The 13,786-nt window shown below is 39.4% G+C and overlaps 1 protein-coding gene across 6 annotated transcripts in view; it reads right to left on the minus strand.

Moving 5' to 3' along the window:
• The window catches only part of spag9a (sperm associated antigen 9a), a 47,943-nt gene that overhangs the window by 6,253 nt on the left and 27,904 nt on the right, over positions 1 to 13,786 (minus strand). For 3 of the 6 annotated variants that reach the window (XM_047359734.1, XM_047359731.1, XM_047359729.1), the window contains 16 exons: positions 13,460 to 13,580; positions 12,467 to 12,560; positions 12,264 to 12,385; positions 9,872 to 9,886; positions 9,537 to 9,594; positions 9,274 to 9,426; positions 6,129 to 6,180; positions 5,910 to 6,040; positions 5,770 to 5,826; positions 4,751 to 4,915; positions 4,538 to 4,667; positions 3,917 to 4,006; positions 3,696 to 3,812; positions 3,425 to 3,599; positions 3,127 to 3,342; positions 38 to 269 (listed from right to left, as the gene is read on the minus strand). In XM_047359734.1, the coding sequence (XP_047215690.1) occupies positions 38 to 269; positions 3,127 to 3,342; positions 3,425 to 3,599; positions 3,696 to 3,812; positions 3,917 to 4,006; positions 4,538 to 4,667; positions 4,751 to 4,915; positions 5,770 to 5,826; positions 5,910 to 6,040; positions 6,129 to 6,180; positions 9,274 to 9,426; positions 9,537 to 9,594; positions 9,872 to 9,886; positions 12,264 to 12,385; positions 12,467 to 12,560; positions 13,460 to 13,580 (1,928 nt within the window). The remainder of the gene's footprint in view (positions 1 to 37; positions 270 to 3,126; positions 3,343 to 3,424; positions 3,600 to 3,695; positions 3,813 to 3,916; positions 4,007 to 4,537; positions 4,668 to 4,750; positions 4,916 to 5,769; positions 5,827 to 5,909; positions 6,041 to 6,128; positions 6,181 to 9,273; positions 9,427 to 9,536; positions 9,595 to 9,871; positions 9,887 to 12,263; positions 12,386 to 12,466; positions 12,561 to 13,459; positions 13,581 to 13,786) is intronic. The other 3 variants (XM_047359735.1, XM_047359732.1, XM_047359733.1) reach the window with 2 other exon arrangements.

Raw genomic sequence — 13,786 nt, forward strand, 5'->3', positions numbered from 1 at the left:
TTTACTGTCTCTCCTTTTCAGAGCTAATCATTCTCACCTCTGTGCCTCTGCAGGACAGGAGTCAGTGGGCCCTACCCCCAGAGGGTCTGTAAACACATGCTCTGTGTAAATTCCTGGCTGGTTTGGATATGCTCCCTGATCTTCCTCTCCTTCACCCACACCGGCATTGGCCTCTGTCGCTTCTGTTGCCTCTTCGGCTGTAGGAACCCCGTCCTCTGTTGGGCTTGTCTCTCTGGACAGTTGAACTGTAGGAATTGAGAAATAAACAACTGTCCCAGCATCAGTTACTGGGAAAAGTTTAAGAATCCTTGTTTCAAATTTACAACTCAAAGAACGATGGAGCACAAGAGCTCTAGAGAGATTTATACAACACAAATGTTGCAACAGCTATGCTATTAGTTCACTGAATATGGTGGAAGACGATCACACAAGTTAAGAGTTTACACACAAATACAGCAAGAAATGTCTAGGTAATCAATCAGAACAAAGAAAACTGACATAGCAGGGACATACCATAAAAAAGGATCTGAAAGGTAAACACATCAAAACAACCACAGGCTATACCAAACCCATTTACTATACTATTAACTCAAAGTAAAAATCGCCACATTCTGATAAATAAATCCTTAAATAATTATTTATATATGTAATAATAAAAAAAATGAAATATATACAGTAACAGACTGACATATGTTTGTAGGACTGTCAAAATATTTTTCATATGCAAGAATAAAAAAAGTATTGTAAAAAGAAATTACATTACATGTTTAATTTATGCGAAAACCTATATTATTATTTAATTTGATTATATGATTTAAGAATGTATTTGTTCCTTTGTTGGCTGGATGGTTAGCAGCTGGTAGAACTGTTGCCCTGCAGCAAAAAGGTCCTGCGTGTTTCTGTTTTGCCCTGCAATGGACTGGCGACCAGGCGGGACATTTGATTGGTCTAAAGTACCTTTAGACCAATCAATGACAGGAGTGTTAGCCCCACCCACTGACTGATTCTACATACAGGGGTTGTACAATGAAACTGAAACACCTGTCATTTTAATGTGGGAGGTTTCATGGCTAAATTGGACCAGCCTGGTAGCCAGTCTTCATTGATTGCACATTGCACCAGTAAGAGCAGAGTGTGAAGGTTCAATTAGCAGGGTAAGAGCACAGTTTTGCTAAAAATATTGAAATGCACACATTATGGGTGACATACCGGAGTTCAAAAGAGGACAAATTGTTGATGCACGTCTTGCTGGTGCATCTGTGACCAAAATAGCAAGTCTTTGTGATGTATCAAGAGCCACGGTATCCAGGGTAATGTCAGCATACCACCAAGAAGGACGAACCACATCCAACAGGATTAACTGTGGACGCAAGAGGAAGCTGTCTGAAAGGGATGTTCGGATGCTAACCCGGATTGTATCCAAAAAACATAAAACCACGGCTGCCCAAATCACGGCAGAATTAAATGTGTACCTCAACTCTCCTGTTTCCATCAGAACTGTCCGTCGGGAGCTCCACAGGGTCAATATACACGGCCGGGCTACTATAGCCAAACCTTTGGTCACTCATGCCAATGCCAAACGTCTGTTTCAATGGTGCAAGGAGCGCAAATCTTGGGCTGTGGACAATGTGAAACATGTATTGTTCTCTGATGAGTCCACCTTTACGGTTTTCCCCACATCCGGGAGAGTTACGGTGTGGAGAAGCCCCAAAGAAGCATACCACCCAGACTGTTGCATGCCCAGAGTGAAGCATGGGGGTGGATCAGTGATGGTTTGGGCTGCCATATCATGGCATTCCCTTGGCCCAATACTTGTGCTAGATGGGCACGTCACTGCCAAGGACTACCGAACCATTCTTGAGGACCATGTGCATCCAATGGTTCAAACATTGTATCCTGAAGGTGGTGCCGTGTATCAGGATGACAATGCACCAATACACACAGCAAGACTGGTGAAAGATTGGTTTGATGAACATGAAAGTGAAGTTGAACATCTCCCATGGCCTGCACAGTCACCACATCTAAATATTATTGAGACACTTTGGGGTGTTTTGGAGGAGCGAGTCAGGAAACGTTTTCCTCCACCAGTATCACGTAGTGACCTGGCCACTATCCTGCAAGAAGAATGGCTTAAAATCCCTCTGACCACTGTGCAGGACCTGTATATGTCATTCCCAAGATGAATTGACGCTGTATTGACCGTAAAAGGAGGCCCTACACCATACTAATAAATTATTGTGGTCTAAAACCAGGTGTTTCAGTTTCATTGTCCAACCCCTGTATGTTTTTGGGACATAATAAAAAATAAAAAATAAATCCTAACATTAATGCACTATTATAGGTAGACAAAAATGTATGAAATACATCATTAATGATAAATTTAAAGTAAAAATAAATGATGTTGTCATTACAACAGACTCACATACATATATGGTAAATAAAAAAGTATGCCCATATTTGATTGATACATATATAATTTATAGATAATTTATTTATCTATTTATTCATTTTAAGATTTTATTCAAATTGTAACAAATAGGATATATGATTTATTTAGTTACAAGATTGCTCACTAATTTATTGTTCAACTGCACTTAATGATATCCAAATTCAAATATTGAATTCTGTATTTAAACAATTATTACCATTTTAAATAATCATAAAGAGAATGTTTGTTTATTTTGCACTATATTTATGTTTTTCAATCGTGAAAAAAAGTTACATATTTTATACTTTCCATTTTGGATACTGAAACCCACTAATTTACTCTTTAGTATATACTAATCTTATCAGTTACACAGTCCAGTAGCAGAACAACAAACTTGATATTTTGCAACCAATAGACAGATACAGACACTGCGCATAAAGGGCTTTCAGAAAATATAAGCTAAAAATAAAAGACTGGTCAAATTTGACTCAGCATAATGATTGGTCTCTCTCCCAATTCCAACTATGACTACGTTCTGTATCAAGGAGGTGTGATACTATAAATAATGCCAAAACAAATACTGCTAGGTCATATACCTCTTGTTAATGGCGCAAACTGTGGGAACTATAGGCAGTTGATCTTCAAGATGTTTGAAAAATTTGAGATTTTACAGAAATCGGCTCCCTGCAATGAACTACCTGAGCCTGAAGTGGCGCTGTACTCCGCTGGCTGCTCAGAGACACCTAAGCTTGCGGTTTGAAGAACGGCGGTGACGCCTTCAGCTGCCGCGGCTCCATCGCTGCCTGTTGAGCCCACACTTGCCACACTGCCGGCCAGCGAAACCCCGTCCCCTTGGCTGGCCTCCGGCTCCTGGAGTACCTCCTCCCCGGCAGGATAATCTGAATCTAACACACCTGAAGGTAACACACAGGATAATTTTTTTCAAACTACTAAAAGTAAATCAAACTGAATATGAAGCGTGACCCCTTAACCTACCAGGTACACTAGCAATGCAGGCTACATGTGTGTTGCAGGCGTAGAAGGTGTCAAGCACCTCGGTGGGCTGTGTGGCATCCAGTACCATAACTTTAGTGGAGGAACTGGTGCTCATGCACACCCATACACGACTGGATATCTCATCCTGGACAATCAGCTCCTTCTCCCCTTTTTCCTGTTTTTTAAAGCAATTACACAAACAGAAAACAATTTTAAAAATCATTCTTATTTACTATTTAAACATCAGATTAAACATCTATGAAATACTTACCTTGTTCTCCTGCTCTAGCTGGTCCAGGCTACTCTGGGAGCCCTTTATCTGCTTTGTCATTTCTGATGAGGGAACCCTCCGACCCCCAGACAAGTTGACCCCTGCAGCGCACCACAGCTGAGTAACAGACAAATGTGTCTTCAGAAATCCAATAAAATACACCAAAAGTCCTGAAATGTGCTGCTTAAATTTCCGCATTTTCCAGCTATGCAACTCTCTACCTTCATAGAAGCATCTTTCTGGTCCAAAGGCCGCAGGTAGACAGATACAGGTAAATTCATTTTGTTTTCCATCTGCCCCCCATTTACAACCTGCAGAAATAAAAGCAGATAGAGAAGCATCAAATGAAGGGACTGATGCTAAAATCCCGAATATGAATCAAATTTTAAGATAGTTAAGATAATTACATACAACAAGGTGATGCAAGGTTACCATATCAAAAAATAGACTGTGTTGATCATCATGACAACCGATGACAATCAGTCCTACACTGCCTTGTAAGGGATTCAGAATCCTTTCACATTTTGTCAAGTTACATCTACAATCCTCCATTTATTTTACTGGGACCTTTCATTTTGATAGGTCAACACAAGATAGTGCATTATTATGAGCTGAAAAGAAAATGTTTACATTTTTTATTTACAAATAGAAATATGAAAAAGGGGAAGGCCTTTCACAGATGCTCTCTATTCAATCTGACTTAATTTCAGCTATTTTGCCGAGGGGTATTAAGTATTAACTCAGGGGGTTGAATACGGACCCACACCACACTTTTCAGATTTTGATTTGGAAAAACAGAAAAATCTAAATCATATATGCAAAAGTGTGTCAACATTTCACACCTTGTGTTTGCTCGGCAGGCTCCAGCCGTGCACAGTGACCCGTCCGTCCTCTTTTTGCATGTGGGCCTTAACCTGTCGGTACTGGGCTTTCTTCTTCTCCTTATGCGAGGGCGAGCTGCACTGCTCCGTTCTACATGAAGATCCAAGAGAGAGACACGTCTTTAGCCAAAAGATGCACTGTACCCATGCACTGCATGTCAATACATCACTCACCCTTCATTCATGAAGTCAAATATCTTGGACTTCTCTGTGGGGAACTGGGAGAAAGTGCTGCTCCGCTTCACCAGGCTCCCTGGGGAGTTGTACTTTAATTTGGACTGGTCCTCCACTGTCTTCATCACCGAGGAACTGGAGGAGGAGCTAAACAGTCTGCTGAAGCTGCAGGTGGCGAGGTTGCAGAAAGCCGAGAGGGACACAAAGCAAACAAAGGAGTGCAGGGGAAGAGCAAGGTAGGGGGTCAACAACCAGACAGTAAAGGAGCACCAACATTTACTGTACCACGACAAACAAGGAAGCATGCTAGGAGTTGTAGTCTAACTCAACACTTTCTATCACATCTTTCTACAGTCAAACTAATAATAAAACAACCATTTAAATAAGTTTCCACTGATTGATTGCTGCATTAAAAAAAAACATCTAATTTAAATCACACCAGATGTGATTGACTGTGCATTCATTATCTCATTCCAACTAAGGAAAAATAAAACATCAAACACATCTGCCTAGGATTTCTTTGTCACTTCTCCTTTCTAAACTAATCCTGATAGGTCTAAATATTGCCTCTACTGATCTCTTTGAAGCATCTATATTTAAAACTTGTGAATCTGGAGTTATAAACCATTTGTATATGTGGTGTACCTGCAGCTTCCTGTGAGCAGACATAATAGAAAAAACACCAAAAGGCACAGAGCAGGCAGGAGATAAGAAAGATCCAGGAACACAAGGAGTGTATTCACTAAGAAGTTAGTAATAACAACCACTCAGTGCAACGACTGGATAAAGACATTAAATACTCAGGAACAGTTCTTTGCCAGTAAAGGAAAGTTTAAGGTTCAACAAGAACAAATCATCTTTACCTAATGCTGCCCCTTCAAAACCAAATCCAGGAATAGATAATGAAAAGAATAGATTTATGGGTTTAAAGAAAAATTAGCTTCATGAAGGACTTGGAAGTGTTTTCTGAGTAAAGTCCTTAAAGACTTATGCAATTAAGTACATTTAGAAGGACTCACAACTGCCAGATGCTTGATCTCTTTTTTTCTGTGAGAGTTGGATTTTCCCTTGAAGCCCTGCAGGTGAGGACATGATCACTTTAGTGTTGAGCTATGTGTACAGACACACAATAAACAGCTTCATCCATTCATTTAGTTACCTGATCATCTCCGTCCACCTCACAGCTTCCTGGAGCTCCATCAGCCGCTCCTTATACTGGTTCCTCTCCATCAACACTCTGGCCATTTCCACTCTGGTGAAGCGCTTCCTCTGAGCTGTTGGTACCTCACTCTGTGGGAAGGCAAACACAGAAATACAATCATTATCTTAGGACAAAAACAAAAAATCAGTTGTGCAGATGGAAAAAAAAGAGATTTACATCTTCTTCATCTTTGCTATTCTGCTTCACTTCCTCTACTTCCTGTCGGACTCTGAAACAGATCGGTTACAACACTTAACAGGACGGGAAACATTTTGACATTTAGTTTGTAGTTCTATAGAGCTGTGATCAAAAAAATACTTTTGTTTTTAAAAATCTAATAGCTAGATCACAGTCTGAACAATAATTTTTAAACTCTGAGACAATAAAAAAAGACTAATACATGCTGACCAGAAGCTAGGGACGTTTTGTGGGTTTTTTGTGTCCTTTAAGACCATTTTGAGACTGCACTGACCAAAAGGCCCAAACAGATCTCCTGGGGTGAAATTCTACTCCCAAAGTGGTCCTACTAAGCAGGGTGATACTTTTGAGATGACCCTGAACCTTCAAAGCGGATCTTTGTGCATTTTATAGTTGAGTATCTCCAGCATTGTACGTCTACATTTCTGTATAAATTCATCTCAATTAAATCTCCCCTAAACCTAATTTCTGCCAATTCCCATCTGTACTATAAGTCTGATATCACCGACTGGGTTAGGGTTAGGGTTAGGATGCTACTAACATCATATGAGACCTTTTACATCTAGGTCACCAACTTCTCATCTTCCTGCACTTAAGGAGGCTCCTCAGCTCATTAAAAATTTGTACCTCTAGATTTAAAAATTTGCTTTTATGTTTTCAACACATATGTGTAGTATTTATATATGTACATCCATGCATGCATGCATATGTATATACATATTAGCATGTGTGTATGTGTTAATAGGCAGTATGTGTACGAATATGTATTTGACCTCTTTTTCGATATCGTTACTTATTTTGTGGCTTAATCACGTCTGTCTTGTTTTCAATTCATCACCAGAGAAGCAGAATTTAATTGTTTAATGTACAATCACAATAACATTTTACTGAACTGAATTGATTGGTGCAATTTACAAACATAAATAACATTCACAGTATTTCTGCAGCTTAAATCAGCTGAGATGCAACGCACTTTCAGCGTCAGCAGCAGAGCAAGATGAGACCAAAGGCGTCGGATCAATAACTCAACATTATTAGGTTGTTTTACTAGTTATATTTTAAAGCAATGTAGAGTAAAGTCTCACAGAAGTCTTTAAAAATGAGTAACTCTGGCTTTTCTGTCACACTGATGCATGCATCTTGCCAGGCATCCTAGCACAGAGAAAATTATGTTTTTGGAACATCGAGTCCTGCCACATGTTTGAGGTATGTGTGTCAGTTTTTATGTGCTCTAACTATACTGAGATCAACAGGTGAAATTCACAGTGTTCTGACGTGTCGTGACTGGCTGTAATTGTCTACATGATTAGCGTTTTTCTATCGAAAGAACTCTCGTTCTTGAACAGGTTCAGTTCACGTGCCTTCCAAGCATGAGTCATCAAGAGTGGACGTTACACAAAGTGGGGGGGAAGCTTGGTAGTAAGACAGCGGAGCTTGCTTAGCTGCACAGAATGTTCCTTCTAATGCAAAAAGAGAGCATCCATAAACTACAGTTAATGTTGTCTGCAGCTTCGACCCGCCCACAGGTGACGTTGCGGTTTGCGCAGAAGAACTAAATATTCTGCGGTGCCAGAGTTGAACCAGAGTTTGAACTTTGGAACCTCTTTTTTGTCGGTGGAAACACACATCAACGGCTTGAAATCACCGAACGGCGTTGGTGGAAAAGCGGTAGAGGTCACCTTTTCATGATTGTTTATTTTTTTATATTAAAGGGGGACATATTATACAAAATAAATTTTTTTAGCCTTTAAATACATTTCGTTGTGTATTTCGAGTCTGTAGCAGGGCAGAAAAGTTGAATTTAGTCTCTCCAGGCGTTCCGGAGACATCTTTATATTGTGTTATTGAGGCGACTGTGGCTCAGTAGGAAGAGTAGTTGTCTTGCAATCAGAAGGTTGTGGGTTCGATTCCAGCTTCCTCCTGCCATAGGATGAACCTCAGCTGCTTAGTTGTATCGTGACTTTGACTTGTAGGTGTACTCTTGATCATCTATAGGGGAGAAGACTGGCTCATCACATATGGCACTTAACTTCAAGTTGCCTACCGATCTGCGTATCGGTGTATGAATGTGTGAGCGTTAGTGAGTGCGATTGGGTGAATGTGGCGCTAGTGTAAAGTGCTTTGAGCGGTCTGTATGACTGGAAAAGCGCTATATAAGTTCAGTCCATTTACCATTTGTTTGGAACACAGAACAGGGATAAAAGTGGAGCCTGTGGAGCTACAATAACAAGGAGTTCAGACCAAAGCATTGCAGTTCCACTTTATAGAGACCACAAGTGAATGATTTAAGTGTGAAAAGGAAGAATGTAAAGGCATGATTTGTCCTCTAAAGCATCCGCTGATGTCTCAGAATGAAGTTTCAATGGCCCATGGGTGCCCTAAGTGGTAAGATAATTATTAGTCAAATAATCAGACCGCAAATGAAGTTAGTTTCAGTTTCAAGTATCCTGGATCCCCATATGAATGGGCAGTCTTCACAGTGTAGCATGAAATTATGTAATGTTAATTTTGGATCATTGTTGTGTAATTTAAGTCGCAGATGAGTTCATTCTGTAGTCGTGGCACATACATGCAGAATGCATGACTTGCAGAACTTGTGCTGAAGATCCCAAACAAAAATTCATGGCAGCCTGGCTTACCTAGGGAACAAACTGTGTGCTACAGTGTCAAATTCAGTATAAGGCATGAGTTTCCTATGCCATCTGCAATAGTGCGGTTTTTTTGGGTATTGCTTTAAACCAACAATGAAATACAGTCGCTATGTTTTAGGACAAATAGCTATATTCTCTATTTCAGAGTGATTCTATTTGTTCCTCAAAATGAAACAACTGTAAACTGATGAATGTTTCATTTTTTTGCTAAATCACTGCTTTCTTTTGCTGACAGAAACTATTTATGGAAGTGGATTGTTTATTATCCCGAAACTGCTATCTAAATCAACCTCAGCATTGCAGCACTAAAGACATAAAAATATTTGGGTAATTTACCCCATACCTCAGAGCTTAGTGGAAATACAAAGGTATAGGGCTGAGATAAGGTTCAAGGACCCTTAAAATATTAATTGGGGACACAATCAGGTAGCTTTACTGAAAACCAACCCTTAGTGGTATCTGTTCTGACTTACTTTTTCAGTTCCTCCTCCAGCTTTCTGTTTTTCTCCTCTATCTTGTTTTTGGCCTGCAGCAAAGCCTCCATCTCCCCCTGCAGCACCTCTTTCTCACAGGTCAACTCATCCACCTTCAGGATCAAATCTTTATTAACCACATTCAGAGCATTCCTGGAAAAACCAATGGACATACAGAGTTGTTGTGCAGGAGAATTTCAATAAATTAGAATACCTTTGCTTTTATCTATTTATTGAAATGCACTTTTGCAAAATGTACTCACTTTGTCTCAAGCAGCTGTGAATTTTCCTGGATTAGATTCTCCACTTCCCGACCCATTCCTGAACAGGAGTGAAAGCAGCATTAATTCAAACATTATGAGCTAAACACATATTTTAAAAACAGACATCAATCTAAAGTTCTGATTATTTTAGCACTACACAGACTATTTAAACTAACTACAAAATTAAATCTAATTTAACACAAATACAAAAACCCTTTTGCTGGGATATCTACCACAGTAGGTTTCACAAAACAACAAACAACAACAACAAACAGCAGCACAGCACACGCACATGACTGACAGGAGAGGAATAGAAAGAGCAGATGAGGTCTTACCAATCAAACTAAGGTCTGAGAAAACCATGCAATCCGAGTCAGGCGGAAGAATAAGAAAGAGAGACAGATAGAGAAATGGGGATAAGCATGAGACAGTGAAATGACCAAAATGATGAAGGAGCCTGAGCTGAATCTGTAGCAGCAGACCCCACAAGCCATAACGGAAGAGCTGCTGCTAAATCTCTCAGGCTGGTTGCATCTGACTATTTCAGCATCAGAAGACAAGAATACAAATACGAGGGCTAAAAAATATACATTTACAGCTGCAAAAAAGAAAGGATTCAACTCCATCATTCATGCAGAGGACCTTGTAAAAACAAAGCCGAAGAATAAACTGTGTATTACTGATGCCAACTGTTCTTTAAAGTAATGAAATGAAGGTTTGAGGTATAACAATGGTGCATAATGGAAGAGGGTGACTAATGAGTAGAAGTCAAGGGGGCAGAAAACTGTACATCAGAGGAAAAGGTTGATAGTATACACACCAGAGTATTCCACTGGGATTATGGATAACAGCCAGAGAATGGGATACAGGAGAGAGAGATGATGTTACCATGGTTACAGGGCTAAGATAGTATTTAACAGTTGGACCAAAGCATACAGAGAGGAACAGAAGTGTGGAGCAGGTGTAGGTGACCATTAGTAAAATATATTCTGCTGCTATTATATTTTATAATGTAGCAGTGAGGGTTTAGGGCAACTGAACAATAAAACAAAATCTAACAGGTGACAGATTTACAGTGACTTGGAAAACTATTTGTACCCCATTTTGTCCCAAAAGGTGGAAACTAATTTCCATTTATTTTATTGGGATTTCATGTAACAGACCAACCCAAAGCGATGATAACTGTAAAGCAAAAGGAACACTGGGCTGCAGTTACAGTTTAAAGACTTTTGGCATATGTCTTAATCAGCATTGCACTTCCAGAGACTTTCCCATTGTTCTTTGCAAAATATCTGCAATTAGCTCTGTGTATCACATCTCTAACTCTTATAACTTCCCTGTCCATGCCCAGGAAAAGCATTCCCACAGCATAATGCTGCCACCACCATATTTTACAAGGGGGCTGGTACGTTCATGGTCATGTGCATTTTTTGTTTTCCACCACACATTACCTTTTCTGTCTCCTCTGATCAGACCTCCTTCTGACACATTTTTGCTGTTTTCCCTACATGGCTTGTGGCAAGCTACTGTGGGATTTCTTATGGACTTCCCATCCATAAAGTTCAGATCTGTTAAGTGCACAACTGATAGCAGATTCTCCAGCCTGAGCAGTCACCATTTGCAGCTCCTCCAGAGTTACCAAAGGCCTCTTGGCTGCTTCTCTAATTATTGCTCCTCTTCAGGTGGACGGCCATGCCTTAGTAGGTTTGCAGTTGTGCCAGATATTTCATTTTTAGATGATGAATTGTAGGTCATTGTGAGATGTTCAAAGGATGTAATATTTTTTTTTATAACCTAACTCTACTTTAAACCTCTAATGCTTTCACATGAAATCTGTATTTATAATATTTATTATAACCTGATGGACTCTATTCACCAATTAACTTCTGAAGGACATAGCTTGTGCTGGATTTTATTTAGAAGTATCAGAGCAAACATCGGGCTCAATATCTACACTTCTTAGACATTTATTTAATTTAAAAGTATAAGAATATATCTCCTTTTCCCTTAAACTCCACAACTGTGCACTGCTTTGTGTTGGTCTAGAACGCAGAATAGAAAACGCTGAAGTTTGTGGTTGTAAAATTACAAAAGGTTCAACGTGTAAATACTTTTCCAAGGCTCTGCAACTGGCAGTAAAGCTAAAGTTAATCAGATTGACAATATAAGCAATAAAATAAAAAGTTAATGCCGAGTCACATAACTGAATTATTTTACATCACATCAGAAAGTAAAAGGTAGATTAAAGTCACATAAAGAAGAACTGCTTTCAAAATAGTTTGCTACGACATTTAGTTCTTTTAAAATCCAGTTCAAACCTCCCGACATTGCTTAAATACTCGATGTTTCCATGTGAGGGTAAAGAGGCAAAATTCAGGAACCACAGTTCAGCTTTCACTTTTAAAATGTTTGAAAAAAAAAAAAAAAATCTAACAGCGTGAAACATTATTTCGACACTACATTGTAGAAGCCTCAGAAAATATGCAAAACTTCAAAGCTGATTCTGTTCTTTCTTTGACCACAGTGTAGCCTTTAACATAGCATTCAAAACCTGAATATGAAGCTTCATTAGATCAATATAGTGAATATTGTGAAGCGACAGCAATCCCTTTCAAATCATATGCAAATCCAAGCATTTCATAGAAGCTTTTCGCCATAAAATCCAGTTGAAATGTCCTCAGAAAACCGTGTAGGAATGGTCCACGTTTAAACAAGGTTTTAACTCACCCAGCAGGTCGGCCCCTTCGTCCACATCCCCTATGAGCCCCATCCCCGCAGAGGACAGCTCCTCAAACAGGGAGTCTGTGTTACGGTCAAACGCCAGGTTTTCGATACCTTTCGTGGGAGTGCTGAAAGAGTAACCGTAACAAGAGAAAATCATGTTTTGGTGCAGAGAAAATCTGATTCAAACAGAGCGCCGCTTGTACTACCTGCAGGGTTTGTATCCAATCAGATCCATGTCCAGCTCAGGAGTGGACTCAATAATGTCCTGCACATCTGAGTTTTCCTCATTTTCAGGCAAACCTACAAGAGAAACAGAGCAAACAAGATTAAGAGTACAAAATATTTTCTGTTGAACGCTAAAAATAAGTTTCCAGGCAAGAGCCTCATAAAACATTTTGTAGAAGTTTAAAAATAAATATACAGTGTATTGTGAATGTATGATAACCCTTCAAATGTTTTTCAAATTTCTTTTACATTACAGCCATAAACTTCAAAGTATTTCACAGAGCATCACAAACTAGCGCATAACAGTGAAGTGGAAAAAAGAGCATATATGGTGTTCAACAATTTATTTGCAAATAAAATCTTAAAAGTGAGCTTAGCCCCTTTTAATTAGATGCCCTTGAAATCCATCGCAAATCATATAATAAGAAAACAGAGTCCACCTGAGAGAACTCCTGGCATAAATCCAGCTGTGAAACATGATGGTGGCAAGAACATGTTGTCAAGAAGCTTTTCTTCTTCTAGCAGATATTGTCCTTTTCTATGCACCTTGGAGCTAAGTTAAGTTGAGCCAGGAAAGTTTGGATTTCTATTGAAGGTTCTCTTCAGCAGGGACCAGGAAGCTGGTCTGGGTTGATGGGAAGATCGATTGAGTTGAATTCAGGGCAAGTAAAGAAAATCTTTTAGAGGTCTCAAAAGACTAGAGACTGCGGTGGAGGATCACCTTCCAGCAGGACAACAAGGTCATTCAAAGATGGCTGCAGTAGAACGGTTTAGATTAAACTCTTTTCATATGTTAGAATGGCCTAGTCAAAGCCCAAACCTTAAATCTAATTAAGAATCTTTGGAAAGGAAAATTGATTTTTAACATATTCTCTCCATCCAATATGACTGTGCTTGAGCTAGACTGCAAAGAAAAATGGGGAAAACTCTCTAAATGTGGAAAGACTCCAAAAGATCTGTATGTGTGAACATACCGTCTGATATGGTTCTGGTCCCTGGTGCAGCCTGCACCTGTGTACTCTTACTGTTCCCTTCTTCTTTCTCCATGTCTGAGCCTGTGGTTGATTTGGAGCCGGTGATGTCTGACAGTTCGTCCTTTTATGAAACAGGCAATTAGTTATAGAGAGGAAGGTTCAAAGGGTCTAAATGTAATGGTAAATGAAGCCAAATATTATAAAGTAATGGGGCAGATTTAGGTCACAAAACATACCGGACATACAGATGAATATTAGGTTCTCTAAATAACTTTTTTGAGCACATAACTCAGAAACTCAAAACTACAGGGAAACATCACTACACAG

The sequence above is a fragment of the Girardinichthys multiradiatus genome, chromosome Y (assembly GCF_021462225.1).
Source record: "Girardinichthys multiradiatus isolate DD_20200921_A chromosome Y, DD_fGirMul_XY1, whole genome shotgun sequence".
NCBI lineage: Eukaryota > Metazoa > Chordata > Actinopteri > Cyprinodontiformes > Goodeidae > Girardinichthys > Girardinichthys multiradiatus.